The 21,002-nt window shown below is 43.5% G+C and overlaps 1 protein-coding gene across 1 annotated transcript in view; it reads left to right on the top strand.

Annotated features, from left to right (window-relative positions):
* LOC124775909 (juvenile hormone esterase-like) overlaps positions 1 to 21,002 on the top strand; it is a 124,309-nt gene that overhangs the window by 71,453 nt on the left and 31,854 nt on the right. Inside the window, exon 6 of the mRNA XM_047250745.1 lies at positions 11,295 to 11,460. Coding sequence (XP_047106701.1) covers positions 11,295 to 11,460 — 166 coding nt within the window. The remainder of the gene's footprint in view (positions 1 to 11,294; positions 11,461 to 21,002) is intronic.

Consider the following 21,002-nt stretch of genomic DNA (forward strand, 5'->3'; position numbering starts at 1 on the left):
GAATGAAGGCCAGAACAAACCTCCTTAACACGTCATCAACGTAACACCTGCTCGCCAAATTACCGGCTGTGTGGAGCAGAGAAGATCTTGTTGTGTACCAAATGCCAAGCCACACCATCACGACAGGCACTGAGCCTGTACGACAGTGATAAATGTAGTCCACCATTGTTCATTCTTTTTGAGCCTTGCACATGGATGAATCCACAGTGAAGCTGCATGTACGGGGGGGCCCTCAGTTAGTGATGGATCACATTTTTTCTGGGTGCAGGTTGGTTTTATTCAGGATTCCAATACGCTATATTGTACACCACCCTTTTGGCTGGCCGGCCGTTGTGACCGAGGGGTTCTAGGCGCTTCAGTCCGGAACCGCGCTGTTGCTACGGTCGCAGGTTCGAATACTGCCTCGGGCATGGATGTGTGTGATGTCCTTAGGTTAGTTAGGTTTAAGTAGTTCTACGTCTAGGGCACTGATGACCTCAGATGTTACGTTCCATAGTGCTTAGAGCCATTTGAACCATTTTGTACCTTTTTGCTGCAAAATACTGTTTCTGAACATGATCTCTGTTCAAAGCGACGGCCTTACGCCACATTATTAAGAGAGCTTGTTTGTCCGCATGGTACCAGTCAACTGGTAGACATTGGAGCCAGCGTCTTGCTGCATCAATAATGTTCCCGTCATCAAACTACTGCTTCTTGCGGAATGCATCCTTCATTGGGTCAAACAGATGGAAGTCGGAAGGTGCGAGATCCGGGCTGCAGGGTAGATGATCACGGACGTCTCGCCCAAAGACTCAGTGCTTTTGTTTCACTGCCATGTCTTCGTGTAAATTCTGCAACCGCCTACGAATATCTGACACGCTCTGGTTTTACACCACTAGAAACTCAATGACAGCTCTCTGCTTGGAACGTACCTCAGTCACAGACGCCATTTCGAAGGCTTCATATAGCGCCGCCAGCTATCGGAACTTCATGAAACTATAGGGGCTGAAGCGGGAATATACCACGATGTCCCACAATAAATTCCACATTTTTTCAAAAATTTGCCAAGAAAAAATATTTTGCGTTATTTATTGGACGCCCCTTGTCCAATTGCGATGCATCTGAGTCAACATTATAGTAGTCTTGTGTCCACTGTTGACACTGGGCACACCTCTCCACTTCCACGTCTGTGGAAGCCACAAAGAATGGTCACCATGTTCACACTCTGTGATGCTTCAGACGTCGTCCCATTGTCTGAGGGGATACTCGTCTTTCTGCAACTGAGCCCATAATCTGAAACATAATATGATTGTACGATAATGCACGACTGAGCGAACAATGTGCAGGTCCTGTCAGATGCTAGTCACTCAGAGCCACTGACATCCTGCACTGCCTTCAGCGGCCCGCTCGAATCCTTTGATTCCGTATTTGCATGATAGTCATGGGACCCCTATCGATGCAGGCAGTAGTATTGCTATATGGTAAACCACAGTCTCGATAAGCTAAGTTTGTGCTGCAGTCGAATTCCGAAATGTGACGGTAGACGTATCTAATTCTTACATGAGGCATACCGTAATCATCTAACAAAGAACCAGTATGCAAATGCGATTTCTTAATCAAAACCAGCTGTGTAATAGTTTCTTACGGGTATAGGTGGGCAATCCGACCCTGAACTGTGAAACTGCAGAGTAGCCGGCGAGGGAAGTGATAAGGTGCTGTTATAAACAAACAATTTACATCACAATACCAAACTTTTTATTTAAACAATTTCCAAAAATACTTAACAATCTTCGGTTTATATGATTTTTTTCTTTGGTACAAACAATTTTTATGAAATCGTTAAAGGATCTTCTTAATTAATCATATTAGGCCAGATCATTGGCCTAAATCGATTAATATTCTACAGCACAGACGGACACGTGAGTACCTTAAAGAAAATGGGCGCTTATTCTAACAAGCTAAACAAAATGTGTGGTTATTTTAACAACGTAGAAGACAGTTTATCAAAACGTGATTTATGTCACCTTGTAGAATGAGAAGAGTTTACCTAAACTGAATCAAAGATGCCACACAGCCAAATGTGAGATGTCATTTTTTCTGAAATGATGTTAGTTAGCCTTAAAAAAATATTAAATCCTCAAGATTATTCAATTAACTAAATTACTCCCCGAGTCACCTGCACCCAAACACCAACAAGCCTATACACAGGCGCCTTAATTGCAGTTGTCAATACCAGTGACGAGAGAGCACGTCACACTAGAAGGCAGAATAGAGAGGAAGATACACAAATTTGAATTGAGCCAACGGCCAACCGTCGCCTGGGCTCACTTACACCTGTTAACTTACAACAGCGCTTTCGCACGTAAACGCGAGTATAAATTGCAAATTACAGTAATTAAGTAAAATACAAAGAACAGAATACTATCAACTTAGCAAGAAGAACTGCCATCAGTGGACGCACTCCTGTGCTAATACAGTCACTGCAAGTGCGTCTGAATGTTAACAAACCTCGTGTGAACAACTGGTCCATAAATCTAGTACAGATCAGTGACTCGTATGCTTTCGGATCAAATTAAATAAACGTCACCTGAAACTTACAAGAAAGAAAAAAAAACATTTTATCACTAAACAGTCGCGTGGAGTGGCCGCGGGTTAGAGGCACCATGTCACTGAATGCGCGGCCCCTCCTGCCGGAGGTTCGAGTCCTCCCTCGGGCATGGATGTGTGTGTGTGTGTGTGTGTTTAAATTTAAGTTAGTTTAAGTAGGATGTAAGTCTAGGGACCGATGACCTCAGCGGTTTGGTCCCTTAGGAGCTGACACACATCTAAATATCCGAACACTAAACAGTGAGAAAGAAACGCCTCCAATGGCAAAATTCAGTATAACTTATTTAGATACTGGAAATGACTGGTGCTATACACGAGCTAAGATTTCATTCATTTAGTTTAAACAGCACTTCTTGCACATAATCGTGTCTCAGAATATCTGACCATATACACTCAAGCAATAAACTGACAAATAGCCTTAAACTGCCAAATTGCCTCACCTTAGACAATCCTCACTATTGTGACAATGACAGTGAACAAGAAGGCGAGCGAAAGCCAAGGGCTTGACACTTGTGTATTTCCAAAAGTGAGCTTTTCATAAGGCCTGCCGAGACGGGCAGTGGTCAGTAGCTCGGACTTGCCCCAGGTTCTGTCAGTACAAACACAGTTAGGTGTTCATCCACTCCTTGCCGTCCAAACACCGGCTCCCACCGCCAGCATTTATCAACCCAGTTTACTCAAACAGCCACACTGGCTCTGCACGGTCCCTGCCCGCTCCATAGTCTCGCTCCCCTCAAAACTGCTCTGGTCTCACCCAGGCACCAAAGACTTTCGTAGCTTCTAACCAAAGATATATATATACCCAGAAATCACAGATATGCCTGTTGCACGGTACAAACTGGTTCAAACAGCTAGATACTTCTATGGAATGAACAATCGGTGATTCAGGAAAAAGGAGCGGAAACTCTTCTGACCTGAAATGCCTCTACAGTAATGTAAGTGAGCGCAATCAAGAGTCTTCGACAGGCTGGTGCAACAGCATCTCATGCAAAATCCTGAATTAGTGATGATGGCAGAGACCATTATGGTAACAAACATCTCCCAAGATGCAGATAAATACACCGTAGACGATGCATATGTATGTATGTATATAGCTTACTACTGTGAGCAGCTTTTGTCAGCCATGAAAAGAATAGAAAGCAGAGAAAGGTCAGTTCTTTCGAAAGCTGCATTAACACAGAAAACACTTTCTCGTCGTTTATTTCCTCTCTTGATTTCAGAAGACAGCTTGCAAGAAACATTCTGTAGCACACTTGGGAGCGAGTGAGGTGCAAGGAACTGACTCACAAGGCTGATTCTCTGCCCTCCTACAGCTCTGACTTAACACAGATAATCTACCTCATGTCAGCCACCCACCACTCGCCGACCATCTCACCATTCACTGTTCACCAATATGCCCTTCGCTTACCTACCGCTCCCGGCTCCAAACTGAGTGAATCACAGAGCGACTTAGGAGTCTTCGACCTGATTCCTTCTTGACACAGCTTTCTCAATCCGAATTCATTTCTACCGCGCGGAGTGGCCGCACGGTTTGCGGCTCCATGTCACGGATTGCGCGGCCCCTCCTCCCTCGGGCATGGGTGTGTGTGTTGTTCTTAGCATTAGTTACTTTAAATAGTGTGTAAGTCTAGGGACCGATGATCTCAGCAATTTGGTCCCTTACGAATTCACACACATTTGAACATATAACATTTATAGATTACAGAATACACTGTATGTTCATTTGTTCTCATTTTAAGTTTTTGATGTTAAATATCTGCGTCTTAATAGTATTTTATTTTTCCATGTAACGAATTTTTCAATGCTTCAGGATGTAAGTCAACCCATTGCTTTGCCTAGAAGACCTGCAAGCGATATGTGGTATCATCTTACCAAACTGAATAATAAAAATAGAGAAATGCCGCTATTTCCAGCAGATAACTGTCTGTGCTTTTGGTTCCATATCAGACCTGAAGAGAGATCTAATGTGCAAGCACCCAACAGTACCTCTAGAACGCTGGAACCATGAGGCCAGTCAAGACTGCAATCAAACGTTGATCCTTCTGTACGCATTTGAGAAATTGTTTCTCACGAATCGTCCTCACTGATGCCTGCTTCCACTTCATATGAAATTCTCCTTCCGGCAAATCAAAATGATTCTCAGTGTGTGTATCCAGCATGCCACGGTGATTTGGGCCCTGATTAGATGCTGATTTATTTTCTTTTGTGCTACTTTCACCTCCAACCCATTTTCATTTGCAACAACCAATTCGCAACTTTCCAATTTTACAAAACTAATCACATTCAATAAAATTACGGTAGTATAGATCCAACACCTAAATTCATAAATATGCTTTGTCCAAATTATAATTTACTGATTCGAAAACGTTATCAAACTCTCCAATGTCCAGTTATCTAATGAAATTAAAAATGGTGCTTTTGCGGCAAAGGTAACAACTGATGGAAAACAATAAATAATATTGGTTTCTATGCACTCAGAAAATCTTAACGTCGAACCTTATTGGGTGCTTGCAATTTGAAAAGAGACATACTTCAGGAAATACTTCAAACTGGGTAAAGTCAGTTATCATACAATATAATACAACCCTTCAAATATGAAATCAACTGATGTGCTTTCGAACATTCCACATATCTCATGCTCTCCACAGATTCTTTAAATCTTATTGTGCAGTACGCTATCCGAAAGACAATATAGATGACTGATGACAAGGTGAAAGCACGAGTTATACTTTATACATTTTAAAAAAGAGTAGATCTGTCTGGAGAAACCTTTTTGAAATACAATAAAATAAAAAAAGGACGATCAGTGACCATTTACCGCCGTAACGGTTGAGGGTTCTTCAATTTGGGAGAAGCTCTGTAACACCATGAGTCGCACCAAGGAAGCCGCGACTCAGGAGCTGCGGCGACTCTCGAAGTAGGCAAATTTTCGTCTGAGACACTTTTGACTAGAAGTAGTGGTTCCTTAAACTTGTGAAAATCCAGATAATTGCTGTAACAATCGTCTCGGATAGTGGGCTCTGGAAAGATTATTTACTTCTGCTATGACTGGGTCCTGTTAGTGCAGCTTCTCAAAAGGAGAGATATGCACCAAGAAAAGAAGCCGACGCAGTTTGAGTAAAATTGGTAAAATTTTGTTTACACACCAGAACACTGATTAGTTCCTTCCACTTGAACACTTATATTGCCCTGTTAGTTGTAAACGGCAACATTAGATACTTCAACAGGTAGAAATGTAATTTAAATTTTGTTGTACTTTTGATATTATATTTTGTTTTCAACAAAATTATTCCAGGATTATTGGTTTATTGTGGCCCGTTCGGTGGCGAAATGGAAAACACAGTGAAAACCCGATGGAACTTTGTACGGATGTGTTGGTCAATATCTCTAGCATGCCCATTAATCGCGTCACGTCGCTCTTTCTAATTCTGAGCGCACAGTGAGCACCTAAAGGCGCTTAGAAAGTAGTCTGTCCCGCCAACTATGAGTGTCTGGTATAAGATTTCGCTGAATTTCATGCAACCCACATAAGGTAACTGTCACGCATTTTCACGTCCGCCCCCGGAAGCTGAGTGGTCAGCACGACAGAATGACAATTCTAAAAGCCCGGGTTCGATTCCTGGCTGGGTCGGAGATTTTCTCCGCTGAGGGACTGGGTGTTGTGTTGTCCCAATTATCATCATTTCATCCCCCATCGACGCACAGGTCGCCGACGTGGCGCCAGCTCGGAAGACCTGCACCCGGCGAGCGGTCTAACCGACGGGAGGCCCTAGCCACACGACGTTTTATGCATTTTCATCTTGATAACAGTTCTCATCTGCACACTGCAGGGGCAATGAATACAAACACCATACTGACCGCAACTAGCTCCGTCTGAGTTTCATCTCTGCTCACATGAACTTCTGGCTGTGAAGACATTTTGACACAGACAGATAGCTGTAGACCAGCGTAGAGTATTGGCGGAAAGCACAGACGGCTGCCTTCTATGACGAGAGTATTAGGAAGTTGGTACAATGCTACGACAGGTCTCTAAATCGGAGTGGCGACTATGTAAAGTAGCTGGGAGGTGTAACTGTTGCAAATAAAATTTTTTTATTTGAACTGTGGTTTCCATTTGGTGACCGATCGGACCTGAATAAACGAATAGCCCTCGTAAAGAAAGTAGCAACGATGAGTTTTATGCATGTAATTTACGAGATAAAATTATTTAGACTTTTGTTGCGATATTTATAAATTTTGCTGAACATGAAATGTAGGAATTTTCGGAAATTTTTAAGTAGAATGGATGTAACGAAAAATTATAATCCTTTATGTTTTATATTTTCAGTGAAAACAGATCAAAATAACGTTATCAAGACACGCACTTACCTCTCTTTTGTTTGAGTCAGTGAATGTTAAGCGGTGAGTCACCAAAAAGAAACATTTTATTCCAATGCGTGAGCAGTTCCAATCCGATCGCTGAAAAGAATGATTTTGCCGATCTCCAGTTACTCCAATGTGTATTGCGCTGTTATGATGATATTCTAATCGTTTGCACATTCAAGTACGTATTACATATGACTCCAGTTTAACGTCTGCGGTTCCACTAAAGTTGTAAAACTAGCGTCGGCTGCCGGAGACTGTCATAAGTTAGCGTAGACAACTGTAGTGTTCCAGGTAGCCTTGGTTAGTTGAGATAGTAACTGTGTTACCTTCACATTAAGTGTCTTGCCTACCTACCAGGTGCTACCTTATTCTGATCCCTTTGTTTGCATACGAAATCAGTGCCTTACTAGATTAACCTTGAAACCGGAAGCGGTGAAGAGTCTAGAAACTTAGGATGTATGAAGGGCTGTGTAATCTACGGAACATTTTTGTTCTAGATAGTTATCTTATTGTCTGTTACTTAAGAATAAACAGAGTACATAGCAAAATTGAAATTGTCAATTTTTAATTTAGGTTTTATTCGAAAATTGTTGATTAGTAACTTGTAACGGATCGGTTGGTTGATTTGAGGGAGGGGACCAAACAGCGAGGTCATCGGTCCCATCGGATTAGGGAAGGATTGGGATGGAAGTTGGCCGTGCCCTTTCAAAAGAACGATCCCGGCGTTTGCCTGAAGCGATTTAGGGTAATCACGAAAAACCTAAATGAGGATGGCCGGAGGCGAGTTTGAACAGCCGTCCTAGCGAATGCGAGTCGAGTATGCTAACCATTGCGCCACGTCGCTCGGTCGTGGAACAGAGGGATGTTGTAGTATTAAAAGAAAAAGATTTATATTTACTAAAAAAATAAACTCAAAAAGTGCCACAGGACATACGAGGGTAAGTCAATTATTATCCGCAAAGTAGTTATAAAAGTTTATTGCAATCTAACAGGAAACTTACAAGAACATCATTTTTCGACATAGTGTCCTTGCGTTTCAACGCACTTGGTCCATCGTTGTACAAGCTTCCTGATGCCCTCATAAAAGGAGGTTCTCGGTTGAGTTACGAGCCAGGAATGCACCGCTTCTTTCATCGCTGCGTCCGAGGCAAATCGACGGCCCCTTAATGCCTGTTTGAGTGGACCAAACAAGTGATAGTCAGAAGGGGCAATATCGGGACTACATGGAGGATGATCCAGTACTTCAAATTTGAGTTTCTAGCCGGCCGCGGTGGTCTAGCGGTTCTAGGCGCTCAGTCCGGAACCGCGCGACTGCTACGGTCGCAGGTTCGAATCCTGCCTCGGGCATGGATGTGTGTGATGTCCTTAGGTTAGTTAGGTTTAAGTAGTTCTAAGTTCTAGGGGACTGATGACCACAGATGTTAAGTCCCATAGTGCTCAGAGCCATTTGAACCATTTTTTATAGTTTCTAGAGCGTTTCAGCAGTGTGGGCAGCAGTATGCGGACGAGCATGGTCGTGCAACAACACAGCACCTTTTGACAGCAATCCTCGGCGTTTGCTTCGAATTACAGGCTTTAGCCTGGCAGTAAGCATCTCATTGCAACGTACACTGTTCATTGTTGTGCCCCTTCACTCTAAGGTTCCAGTACTGGACCTTGTGCGTCCCAAAAAACCGTAAGCATCAGTCTTCCTGCGGACGTTCCAGTCTTGAACTTTTTCTTGCACGGTGAATTTGGATATTTCCATTACATACTCTGCCGTTTACTCTCCTGCTCGTAATGGTGGATCCATGTTTCGTCACCTGTAATGATTCTGTCTAAGAAGTTGTCCCCTTCGTTATCATAGCGATCCAAATGTTTTTTGCAGGTGTCCATGTTGTGGACTGGCAAGACAGCCAATCCACTGGGAGGAAGCCGAAAGGCACGCGTTTAAGCTCACGCAGGCTGGCGTGAGGTCTGGAACAGGACACGGAAATGAGAATAGCCAAAAACGCACGTAGCTGCTGGAATACTTAACTTTAATCCATAATTGGTGAACATCGGCCTGCCGGTACATGCATCACAAGATAAATAGCAATTGATAATGGCGCCTTGCTAGGTCGTAGCAAATGACGTAGCTGAAAGCTATGCTAACTATCGTCTCGGCAAATGAGAGCGTAATTTGCCAGTGAACCATCGCTAGCAAAGTCGGCTGTACAACTGGGGCGAGTGCAAGGAAGTCTTTCTAGACCTGCCGTGTGGCGGCGCTCGGTCTGCAATCACTGACAATGGCGACACGCGGGTCCGACGTATACTAGCGGACCGCGGCCGTTTTAAAGGCTACCACCTAGCAAGTGTGGTGTCTGGCGGTGACACCGCAGTCCAAATGTTCAAAATGTGTGAATTCCTAAGGGACCAAACTGCTGAGGTCATCGGTCCCTAGACTTACACACTACTTAAACTAACTTACGCTAAGAACAACACACACACCCAGGGAGGACTCGAACCTCCGGCGGGAGGGGCCGCGCAATCCGTGACAAGGCGCCCTTAGGCCTCGCGGCGTAGATGTCCAAGCGCGGTTGTTAATGCAACTATGTGAGTTGTTTTGGGACCCATCTTGCACAAACTTTATGAAACCATAGTGTGTTGTAGATGATTTCGTAGGCAGAACCGTGAGTAATTTGCAGACGATGTGCCACTTCGTCAATAGTTAATCCATTTGTGGCGGTAAACGGTCGTCCGGCTCCTTCATCGTGCGTAACACTTGTGCGTCCATTTCGGAATTTTTCAATCCATTCGTAGACACTCCGTTGCGGCAAAACACTGTTCCCAAACTGCACCGAAAGTCTTCGGTGAATTTCTGCCCCTGATATGCCTTTCGACCACAGAAACGAAGCACTGAACGTAGCTCTTCTTTGGTGCAAATAGACAGCGGAGCAGCCATGATTAACAGGACGGCGGTGATAACGAAACTAACCTAGGAGTTTGAAAATTGCAAAGATATAACAACAAATAAACAAAGCATGCGTCTTCAACGTAAAACGACAGTACTACCAAAATAAACAAAAATATATAGCTAAATTGCGGATAATAGTTGACTTATCCTCGTGTATTAGACATCACTACAATACCTGGGCGAACTACACTCTTGTCATTGATCATGTTGAAGAAAGTTTTCTTTCTTTCGCTTGTGCCTTTTCCTGCAGTTAGGCAGGGTCGGCATGGTTAATCGGATTTGGTAATGTTAGTGGAAGGGGTGTCCAGATGCCCTTCCTGCCGCCACCCGTACCCCCCAGGACGGAATCAGAGTACCCCAACTGTCTGCGACTAGTGTAATCCATGGAATAGTACGAAAGTGTTCAAATGTCTGCGTGCCGTGTAACTGAGGCGGGATGTGGGGACCAGCCCGGTATTCACCTAGGGAGATGTGGAAAACCGCCTAAAAACCACATCCAGGCTGGCCGGCACACCGGCCCTCGTCGTTAATCCGCCGGGCGCATTCGATCCGGTGCCGGCGCACCTACCCGAGTTCACGAAGCAGCGCATTAGCGCTCTCGGCTAACTTCGCGGGTCGTTGAAGAATGTTTTATTGAGTACAAATGACAACAACAATCATATAGAATTTTTATGTTTGTGCATGTAAACGGTGCTTGCGTCAAAAGTAATGTCTTTAGTTACACAAAAGTCCCACGGTCAACTAACTTTTGTTACTTAGAAATTGCCCCGGCCGGAGTGGCCGTGCCGCTCTGGGCGCTACAGTCTGGAGCCGAGCGACCGCTACGGTCGCAGGTTCGAATCCTGCCTCGGGCATGGATGTGTGTGAAGTCCTTAGGTTAGTTAGGTTTAATTAGTTCTGAGTTCTAGACGACTGATGACCTCAGAAGTTAAGTTGCGTAGTGCCCAGAGCCATTTGAACTTAGAAATTGCAATTTGTATTTTGAAAGGATGTAAAACACACCATGAACTAACGCTGAACAATGTGAGGTTCTAATTATGTGCGAAACAAACAAACAGCGAACAGCCAAAGAACAAAGAGAAGTCTTCGGCTCCCAGTTTCTCTCTCACACATTCATTTATGGTTCATTTCCTACCAATGCTGCCAATACTACCGGTAATCCTATCCTTCACTATGTCATTTATATAGTGTACCAAAACTAACCAAACTGTAGTTTTGCTACGGCGCAACTCTAGATGTCACAATTTTAATGGGTAGCGTTATATGTAGGATACATTACTTTCGCAACAGAATAAGAGAAATCAGAACTCTCACGCAAAGATTTTGGTATCCTTTTCATGACTCTGAATTGCAGAGTAACTATGCAGGCGTAGATCGTGTAGACACCCACGACGTCGGCGTTGTGTAGTTCTGGTCGATCGAGCCGCTGTCGCTGTTCCGGCCGTGCGTGGACACGGCGACTGCCTCTCCGTTCCTGCCGGTCGACCCCCTGCAGCTGCTGGAGGACGGCCAGGTGGCCAGCGTGCCGTGGCTGCTCGGCGTCACCTCCGACCAGGGGCTCTTCCGTCTCGCCGGTAAGTCTGCACACCGCTTAAATCACTGTAAGTTGCAAAGCGTCTTCGCTGAGACGCATTTTTATGTTATCAGTCTCTCCATTCGTTTGGCGGCGTCCTTCAGTTTTCCTTTTTTTTTTTTGTAGTTCAAGTCCGAAGCCAGAGCCGCACGCAAGTCTATCACGTGAAAATCTCTTCATCCCTACAACCTACATCCACTTGTACCTGTTTAATAATGATTTGAACGAAAGCGCCCGGACACCTACACTACTGGCCATCAAAATTGCTACACCAAGAAGAAATGATATGATAAATGGGTATTCATTGGACAAATATATTATACTAGAACTGACATGTGATTACATTTTCACGCAATTTGGGTGCATAGATCCTGAGAAATCAGTACCCAGAACAACCACCTCTGGCCGTAATAACGGCCTTGATACGCCTGGGCATTGAGTCAGACAGAGCTTGGGTGGCGTGTACAGGTACAGCTGCCCATGCAGCTTCAACATGATACCACAATTCATCAAGAACAGTGACTGGCGTATTGTGACGAACCAGTTGCTCGGCCACCATTGACCAGACGTTTTCAATTGGTGAGAGATCTGGAGAATGTGCTGGCCAGGGCAGCAGTCAAACATTTTCTGTATCCAGAAAGGCCCGTACAGGACCTGCAACATGCGGTCGTGCATTATCCTGCTGAAATGTAGGGTTTCGCAGGGATCGAATGAAGGGTAGAGCCACGGGTCGTAACACATCTGAAATTTAACGTCCACTGTTCAAAGTGCCGTCAATGCGAACAGGAGGTGACCGAGACGTGTAACCAATGGCACCCCATACCATCACGCCGGCCGGGTGATACGCCAGTATGGCGATGACGAATGCACGCTTCCAATGTGCGTTCACCGCGATGTCGCCAAACACGGATGCGACCATCATGATGCTGTAAACAGAACCTGGATTCATCCGAATAAATGACGTTTTGCCATTCGTGCACCCAGTTTCGTCGTTGAGTACACCAGCACAGGCGCCCCTGTCTCTCATACAGCGTTAAGGGTAACCGCAGCCGTGGTCTCCGAGCTGATAGTCCATGCTGCTGGAAACGTCGTCGAACTGTTCCTGCAGATGGTTGTTGTCTTGCAAACGTCCCCATCTCTTGACTCAGGGATCGAGACGTGGCTGCACGATCCGTTACAGCCATGCGGATAAGATGCCTGTCATCTCGACTGCTAGTGATACGAGGCCGTTGGGATCCAGCACGGCGTTCCGTATTACCCTCCTGGACTCACCGATTCCATATTCTGCTGTCACACAGTCATTGGATCTCGACCAACGCGAGCAGCAATGTCGCAATACGATAAACGCATCGCGATAAGCTACAATCCGACCTTTATCTAAGTCGGAAACGTGATGGTAGGCATTTCTCCTCCTTACACGAGGCATCACAACAACGTTTCACCAGACAACGCCGGTCAACTACTGTTTGCGTATGAGAAATCGGTTGGAAACTTTCCTCATGTCAGCACGTCGTAGGTGTCGCCACCGACGCCAACCTTGTGTGAATGCTCTGAAAAGCTAATCATTTGCATATCACAGCATCTTCTTCCTGGTGGTTAAATTTCGCGTCTGTAGCAAGTCATCTTCGTGGTGTAGCAATTTTAATGGCCAGTAGTGTAGTTCAAGTCCGCAGCCAGAGCTGCACGCAATTCTATCACGTGCAAATCTCTTCATTCCTACAATCTACATCCACTTGCAATTCCTGATCGAAAGTGCCCGAACACATGTTACTAGACAATAATATGGTATGCGTCCACCCTTCGCCTTTTTTATGGCTTGAATTTGCTGGGGAAACTTTCAGTGAGGTGACGGAACTACTGTGGAGGAATGACAGACCATTCTTTCTCAAGAGCCAAAACAAGAGAAAGTAGTGATGTTGGACACTGGAGTCTGGAACACAGTCGACGATCGAATTCATTCCAAAGGTGTTCGATGGAGTATAGGTTTAGACTCTGGTAGGCCAGCCCATTTCACAAGTGTTATTGACCACCAACCATTGTCTCACTCATTCTGCTGTATGACAGTGTAACCTCTCCCTTCCTAATCGGTCTATTGGACTGCGATATAATGACCGTTATCGCTTACGTCTAAAACATTTTGTGGTAAGATCTTATGGGACCAAACTGCTAAGGTCATCGTTCCCCAAGCTTACACACTACTTAAGGGGGACGGTGATGAAATTGACCAAAAATGTCAACTTTCGATTTATTTTTTATTTGTTAGTACAACTTATGGACAATAAGTTCCCAAAGTTTAAATGTTGAAATCGCATCCGAAGTGCCTGAAAATTAATTAACAGTGTGACGCGGCCTCCCTGCCACGCCCATGTTTTGAAGCAGCACTTCAGTACCAGCTCAGTGAACAACGATTCTGAGTATTACTTTCAAATGTGTGTGGGATACATCTAGAAGGCCGTGATACATACTCTGTGGTTTTATAGATCATCTTTGGCCGATCCTGCACTTCTCAAAAAGTGTGTTTATTGCAAAACCCAAAATCCAAATGAGTCCTAAATTCACTCATATGGAAACGATGCCCTAAGAACATATTTTCATTTGCTACAGTTATTAGAATTGCAACTTATGACGCAGTTATTGTATTTAATGATGGGAACGTCGGCAGGATGAAGGTATTAGAAAGAATGGGCTTCAAGACAGGTAATTTTACTCAAGACGTCCTAAGAAAAATAGAGTTACAGAGCGTCTCTGCAGCTGAAAAGTCAGTTGAAGACCTGGTAAAGGCAAGAAGGCGGACAATAAGAAACCAGAAGAGAAGCCTTGAAGGGAAAGACGCCCCATAGTGCAAATGTGGTGCCTTCTGAAGAAGTGACACAAGGAAAAAGTTAGATATAACTTTAAATTGTGTTTCCTGAAAAGTAAGTTTGTCAAAGTTTATGTACCTTTCCCTCATATTCTATGAATGATAGAATTATGAAATTTTGTACACATGTTTCTGTAAACCTAATAAACGTTGTCTCACGAGCAAATTTTGAAATTCGGATTGCAAGCTGAGATATGGGGCAAAGTGCTCGGAATTTTGCATGAATTTAAAATTGTACTTGTGGAATTATAATTAACAAATTATGAAAATTCTCCTGTTTGACCTATTCCAAAAACCTCATGAGAGAATATATAGAATAGAGAGACTATATAGAATATATAATATAAAGAGATGAAACAGAGAAATTTTTGTAGAAATCTCTTGTGAGATAAAGGAACATACATTAATTTTTGAAAATAAAACTTCAAATTTCATTAAAGAAGTTGAATATATGTATAATCAAAGGATATTATATGTAAAGATGTTACTTTCATGTAAAGAGTGGTACAAAATCTCATTGACGTACCTGCAACTCTGTGAAATTGGTGCATTTTTAAAATAGTGTGTGTTTTTCATGAACGTCCCTTCTTAATCTAATTTATACTAACTTCCGCTATGGACAACACACACATCCACGCCCGAGGAGGACTCGAACATCCGACGGAGGGAACCGCGCGGACCGTGGCAAGACGCCTCACACCACGCGGCTACCCCGCGCTGCTCGCTTATGTCTAATGAAATTTTACAATGCGTAATGTTATCGCTACCGAAGGAAAATAATAGCGATTAGTAGCAGGAAAGTGTATGACAGACTTTTCTGAAGGAATAATCTATTCTAAACCTAATCTAAATACTGATAATCGTTTTGAAATGAGTGGAATATGGTCAGTCGCTCACGTACCTCACAGGGCAGAAAAGGTTAATATATCAAATACTGGTAATACAAAAAATACTGATTAACAAAGGAGGGATAATTAAACGATCGCCAGCCCACTAAGGCAATGAACATCCAGAATCCTAAGAAAGGCAATGGCAAGGAAAATCTAGAAAACAATCACTGGCGTGGAAACAGTAGTCGGCCTCGCTTTTCCACAACACAACAATTCACGAGAAAATAAATTAGTCAGGAAGCACTGAGTATGCACGTCCTTAATCTGAAATACTAAATTTTGAAAACAGAGTTAAATGAAGTTGCTGGTTAAATAAATGACTGACAGTAACTGAACCTTTGTTACCGTAAAATGAGATTTTAAGTAACCTCAGTGTAACGTAATGCAAAATTTGGAAAATGGCAGGCAATTTAGTTTTAATTATTGAATGATTGAACTGAATTTACTTAAGCGAATTAGCAACTGATTTACTTTAAACGTAAGAGCAGCAACATACGTATCAAGCCAGCAGAAGTCAATTGCTTAGTTAAATGTAGAATAAATGAAATTGCGCACTCTTAATTTCTGCTGTATCTTTAGTTATTAGTTTTGACAGTGAAATCTTAACGTTATTTCAAGTGAGTGAAGTTATTAGTCAAAACTGCAAATTCGTTAAACAACTGTTATGCAATACAAGAATGAACAGCTACTGAGGTAGAAAAATTTAGACATAACTGGTCATTAGCAAACAAATTAATCAATTTTCATGTTTTTACGACACTCGGTGATTGCATAGAGAAGAAAGGGATTTCGATTGGTAATAATGTTTGAGGACAATGACAATCAGGTGCCCTACAATTTGCGGGTTATTATTCAAGAAAGTTATTCATTAAAGTTTGTTAAAGAAGTACCACTGGGCAACGCTGTACAATACTAGTTATTCTTTGTCAGTTAACAGTCTTACGATGCTGGAGCTGTGCGGACGACGAAGAATGTAGCCGACGACAATGCTGAGCTGCCGTTGTTGCTACAGCTGGTTGGGAACAACGAGTCGTCTCCAGAGTCACGGATCACTCCTCCATGCTGTCTATACTTGCGGTTTAACAAAGCAGGTGGGCCGACAGTGGAGCGATCAAAGCTGCACACCGCGTCTCCGGAAGCAGCAAACAAACAATTCCGTACTCTTCGATGCCTCAAGTTGCTCTGCCTCCTCTCCGCTCGCAGCGCGCCAGATGCTCTCCATACGCAAAGATAAACAACGGCACAGCTACTGTCATTTCGTCATTGCCTTCAATACGTTTAAATAAAGTTCCCTTGGCTATTACCCAGAAATTCACAACATTTATATTATAATTACAATCAATAACAGGGTTATTACAAATGATTGAAGCGATTTCACAGCTCTACAATAACTTTATTATTTGAGATATTTTCAAAATGCTTTGTATACACATACAAAAACGCAAAAAGTTTTTTTAGGCATTCACAAATGTTCGATATGTGCCCCTTTAGTGATTCGGCAGACATCAAGCCGATAATCAAGTTCCTCCCACACTCGGCGCAGCATGTCCCCATCAATGAGTTGGAAAGCATCGTTGATGCGAGCTCGCAGTTCTGGCACGTTTCTTGGTAGAGGAGGTTTAAACACTGAATCTTTCACATAACCCCACAGAAAGAAATCGCAAGGGGTTACGTTGGGAGAGCGTGGAGGCCATGACATGAATTGCTGATCATGATCTCCACCACGACCGATCCATCGGTTTTCCTGTTTAAGAAATGCCGAACATCATGATGGAAGTGCGGTAGAGCACCATCCTGTTGAAAGATGAAGTCGGCGCTGTCGGTCTCCAGTTGTGGCATGAGCCAATTTTCCGCGGGCTACGCGTGAAACTTGCCCGCACGCGTTCAACCGTTTCTTCGCTCACTGCAGGCCGAGCCGTTGATTTCCCCTTACAGAGGCATCCAGAAGCTTTAAACTGCGCATACCATGGCCGAATGGAGTTAGCAGTTGGTGGATCTTTGTTGAACTTCGTCCTGAAGTGTCGTTGCACTGTTATGACTGACTGATGTGAGTGCATTTCAAGCATGACATACGCTTTCTCGGCTCCTGTCGCCATTTTGTCTCACTGCGCTCTCGAGCGCTCTGGCGGCAGAAACCTGAAGTGCGGCTTCAGCCGAACAAAACTTTATGAGTTTTTCTACGTATCTGTAGTGTGTCGTGACCATATGTCAATGAATGGAGCTACAGTGAATTTATGAAATCGCTTCAATCATTTGTAATCGCCCTGTACTTACATTTACAATCAGATACACTATTACATTCATTACATATTAAATGTAGTATCTGTAATAAAACTTACAGATTCAGAACTACGAGGCGTATTTTTTTAAGTAAGGTCCGTTTACTTGTAGACACTAGTAGTTCGTGCGCATACCGCAAGGAGCGCGTGCGTCGTGTACTGGCATGCCTTGGGAACAACTGTGCTCAGTTTCAGCACTGTATCTAATCTGTACGGTTCTGTTATGTGCTTTCAAAATGTTTAAGACTATCAACTCGCCCGCCGCGTGTGAGGTCCGTTCAGTGATACGGTTTTTGTCAGCAAGGAACCTGTCTGCTGAAGAAATTCATCGACAGATTTGCGAAGTGTACTGTGATACTGTTATGAGTGTAAGCAAATTGCGTAAGTGGGTACGAGAATTCAAAGATGGCCGTGACAACGTCCATGACGAGGACCGCTCCCGTAGCCCTTCTTTGATTACAGACGATTTGGTAGTTTCAGTTGCAGCGAGGATTCGTGAGAACAGGCGCTTCACAGTAACAGGTTTCTCAAACGAATTTCCTGACTTGTCGAGATCAGTGCTTTACAACATTGTTTCTGAACAACTAAAGTTTAGGAAACTGTGCTCCAGTTGAGTCCCAAATGGCTCTGAGCACTATGGGACTCAACTGCTGAGGTCATTAGTCCCCTAGAACTTAGAACTAGTTAAACCTAACTAACCTAAGGACATCACAAACATCCATGCCCGAGGCAGGATTCGAACCTGCGACCGTAGCGGTCTTGCGGTTCCAGACTGCAGCGCCTTTAACCGCACGGCCACTTCGGCCGGCTGTTGAGTCCCAAAACTCCTAACAGAGGACCACAAAAACCAAAGATCTGGGTGTGCGTTGCAGTCCTTGACTCGTAATCACAAAGAAGGTGACGGCTTTTTGAGTCAAATCGTAACTGGAGATGAAACATGGGTTTCGTATATAACGCCCGAATCGAAGCAACAGAGTATGAAATGGAGACACACACGCGCCTGTAAAGGTGGAGGCCAAACAGACTCTGTCCCAGCGTAAAATGTAACGAGGAACCACGATCAATGCAGAAGCATACTGCCAAACCTCGAGATAGCTATGCAGAGCGATTCAAAACAAAAGACGTAGCATGCTGACAAAGGGAATTTTCCTTCTCCATGACAATGCAGGACTTCACACTGCACGTCACATCCGCAATTTATTGAACAGTTTTGGCTGAGAAATCTTAGACCACCCACCCTACAGTCCTGATCTTGCACCGAGCGATTACCATCTGTTCCTCCATCTCGAACAACACCTCAGTGGCAAACATTACAATGATGACGACGTGAACTCCTGGTTATTGGAGCAGGTGGCAAATTTTTATGAAGAGGGTATTATAAAATGGGTTGAGAGGTATGATACGTGTTTGAACAAACTTGACAACTATGTCGAAAAATAGAGTGAAGTATATACTTTCTGAAAATAAATTTACTTTTTTGAAATAACGTTTCGTTGTGAATTTATGTTCAAACGGAACTTACTTAAAAAACACGCCTCTTAGAAGTATAATACAAGCTATCAACGGATGTTAAACGGCTAAAAATTTGGAATGGTGCAGAAGGTATTTTATCTGCATTTTCGGTGTTACATGTTGCATTGTCATGCTGATAGTAACAATCAACTTCTCCAAACTGTTCGTCTATTGTACACAGTACACAGTAATGTAAAACGTTTCCATATTCTCTCGTATTTAGCGTTTTCTTGAGTGCAATGAGAGACCACACCCTAACCACAAAAAACTCCCCCGTATCGTAACACAACGGTCTCCGCACTTCACTTCTGGCATTGCACATGATGGCAGGTAAAGTTCTCCAGGTTCTCTCCAAACCCAAAGACTTCCATGGAATTGCCACAGGGCATTGCATGATTCTACGGTCTAGTCCACTCGTTTCCAGATATTCACTGTCCACTGGCGGCGTTCTTTACACCACCTCATGTCTCACTTAGCACTGATTACAGAAATGTGTGGCTTGTTCTGCTCGCCCAATGTACCCCGTTGTCTGTAACTGCCTAAGCACAGACACCGTGCAATCTGGGCTGCTGGTACCACTTTGGAACTCGAGTGGTTCCTTCCTCTGATTTAATGCGATTCTTTTACAAACACTCCCTGTCTGACAGTGTATGAGGTCTGACTGGCCTTGATTTAGCTGTGGTTGCTCTTTCGCATTTCCATTTCACAGTCACATCACTAACACTCGACTTGCTCAGTTTTAGAAGAGTTGAAATGTCCCTGATGGGTTTGTTACTCAGGTCACATCCAATGACTAGTGATGTTCCAAGTCAAAAAAGCTCTCCTGACGGACCAGTTCCGCTGTTACCGCTTCTATGCTTCTTTTTTAATGGCGCCTCTGAGTCTTGTCACATCTGGCAGTCGATTCGACATAAAAAAGAGGTGTTCAGATACTTTTCATCAGACAGTGTACTCAAGCCCTGGCCTTCCTCTACTGTTCTTATGACCCACACATTTCTCCAATAACATATATTTTGAATGGGGTCCGCCTTTAGCAAAACACAATTTTGTTTTTTGTCCCAGACATGTTCCACTGCAGCTGCAGCATCATCACTTGGTTTTTTATTATTATGGCTGTTAAACATAAGGAATGTCCTTTAGCCAGCCACGGAAGCCGAGCGGTTCTAGGCGCTTCAGTCCCGAACCGCGCGACTGCTACGGTCGCGGGTTCGAATCCTGCCTCGGACATGGATGTGTGTGATGTCCTTACGTTAGTTAGGTTTAAGTAGTTCTAAGTTCTAGGGGACTGATGACCTCAGATGTTAAGTCCCATAGTGCTCAGAGCCATTTGAACCAAAACGCAACATACTCAAAAGCAAGGGCTAAAAATAGGCTACAGGACAGACAACTCAACACAGAGAAAACTAAGGACAACTAACACGATAACAGACAAATACAACACATCTGGTATTTACCAACTAACGTGCAAGGACTGCAAATCAGTTTATATAGAACAGACAAGCAGAAACTTTAATACCAGATACACAGAACACACAAGAGCAGTAAGAAGTCACAGCTGTCATTACACACTTGCCGAACACCTTATGGACAATAAATATAGCCCAACAGACATCAACACTGATTTGAAAATTCTCAAATGCAGCAACAACCCCCACAAAAACTAATAATTGAAGAAAATTATCAAATACAAAAAACCATAGTTGAAGGAAAGCAAGTAATTGATGAATATGCAGCTCTCTGCAATGGAACTCTGTTCTCTGCCTTCAAAGAACTATTAGGTAAAACCAAGCCATAGAACTCCCCCTCCCCCTACATGTACACACATATACACACACACATACACACACATACATAAAACTAAAAATAAATAAATATAATTATAGTAATAATGATAAATCCTTAAACCTTCTCTCTGTATCCATCTCTCTCTCTCTCTCTCTCTCTCTCTCTCTCTCTCTCTCTCTCTCTCTCCCTCTTTCTTTACACACACACACACACACAC

The sequence above is a fragment of the Schistocerca piceifrons genome, chromosome 2, assembly GCF_021461385.2.
Source record: "Schistocerca piceifrons isolate TAMUIC-IGC-003096 chromosome 2, iqSchPice1.1, whole genome shotgun sequence".
In the NCBI taxonomy this organism is placed as follows: domain Eukaryota; kingdom Metazoa; phylum Arthropoda; class Insecta; order Orthoptera; family Acrididae; genus Schistocerca; species Schistocerca piceifrons.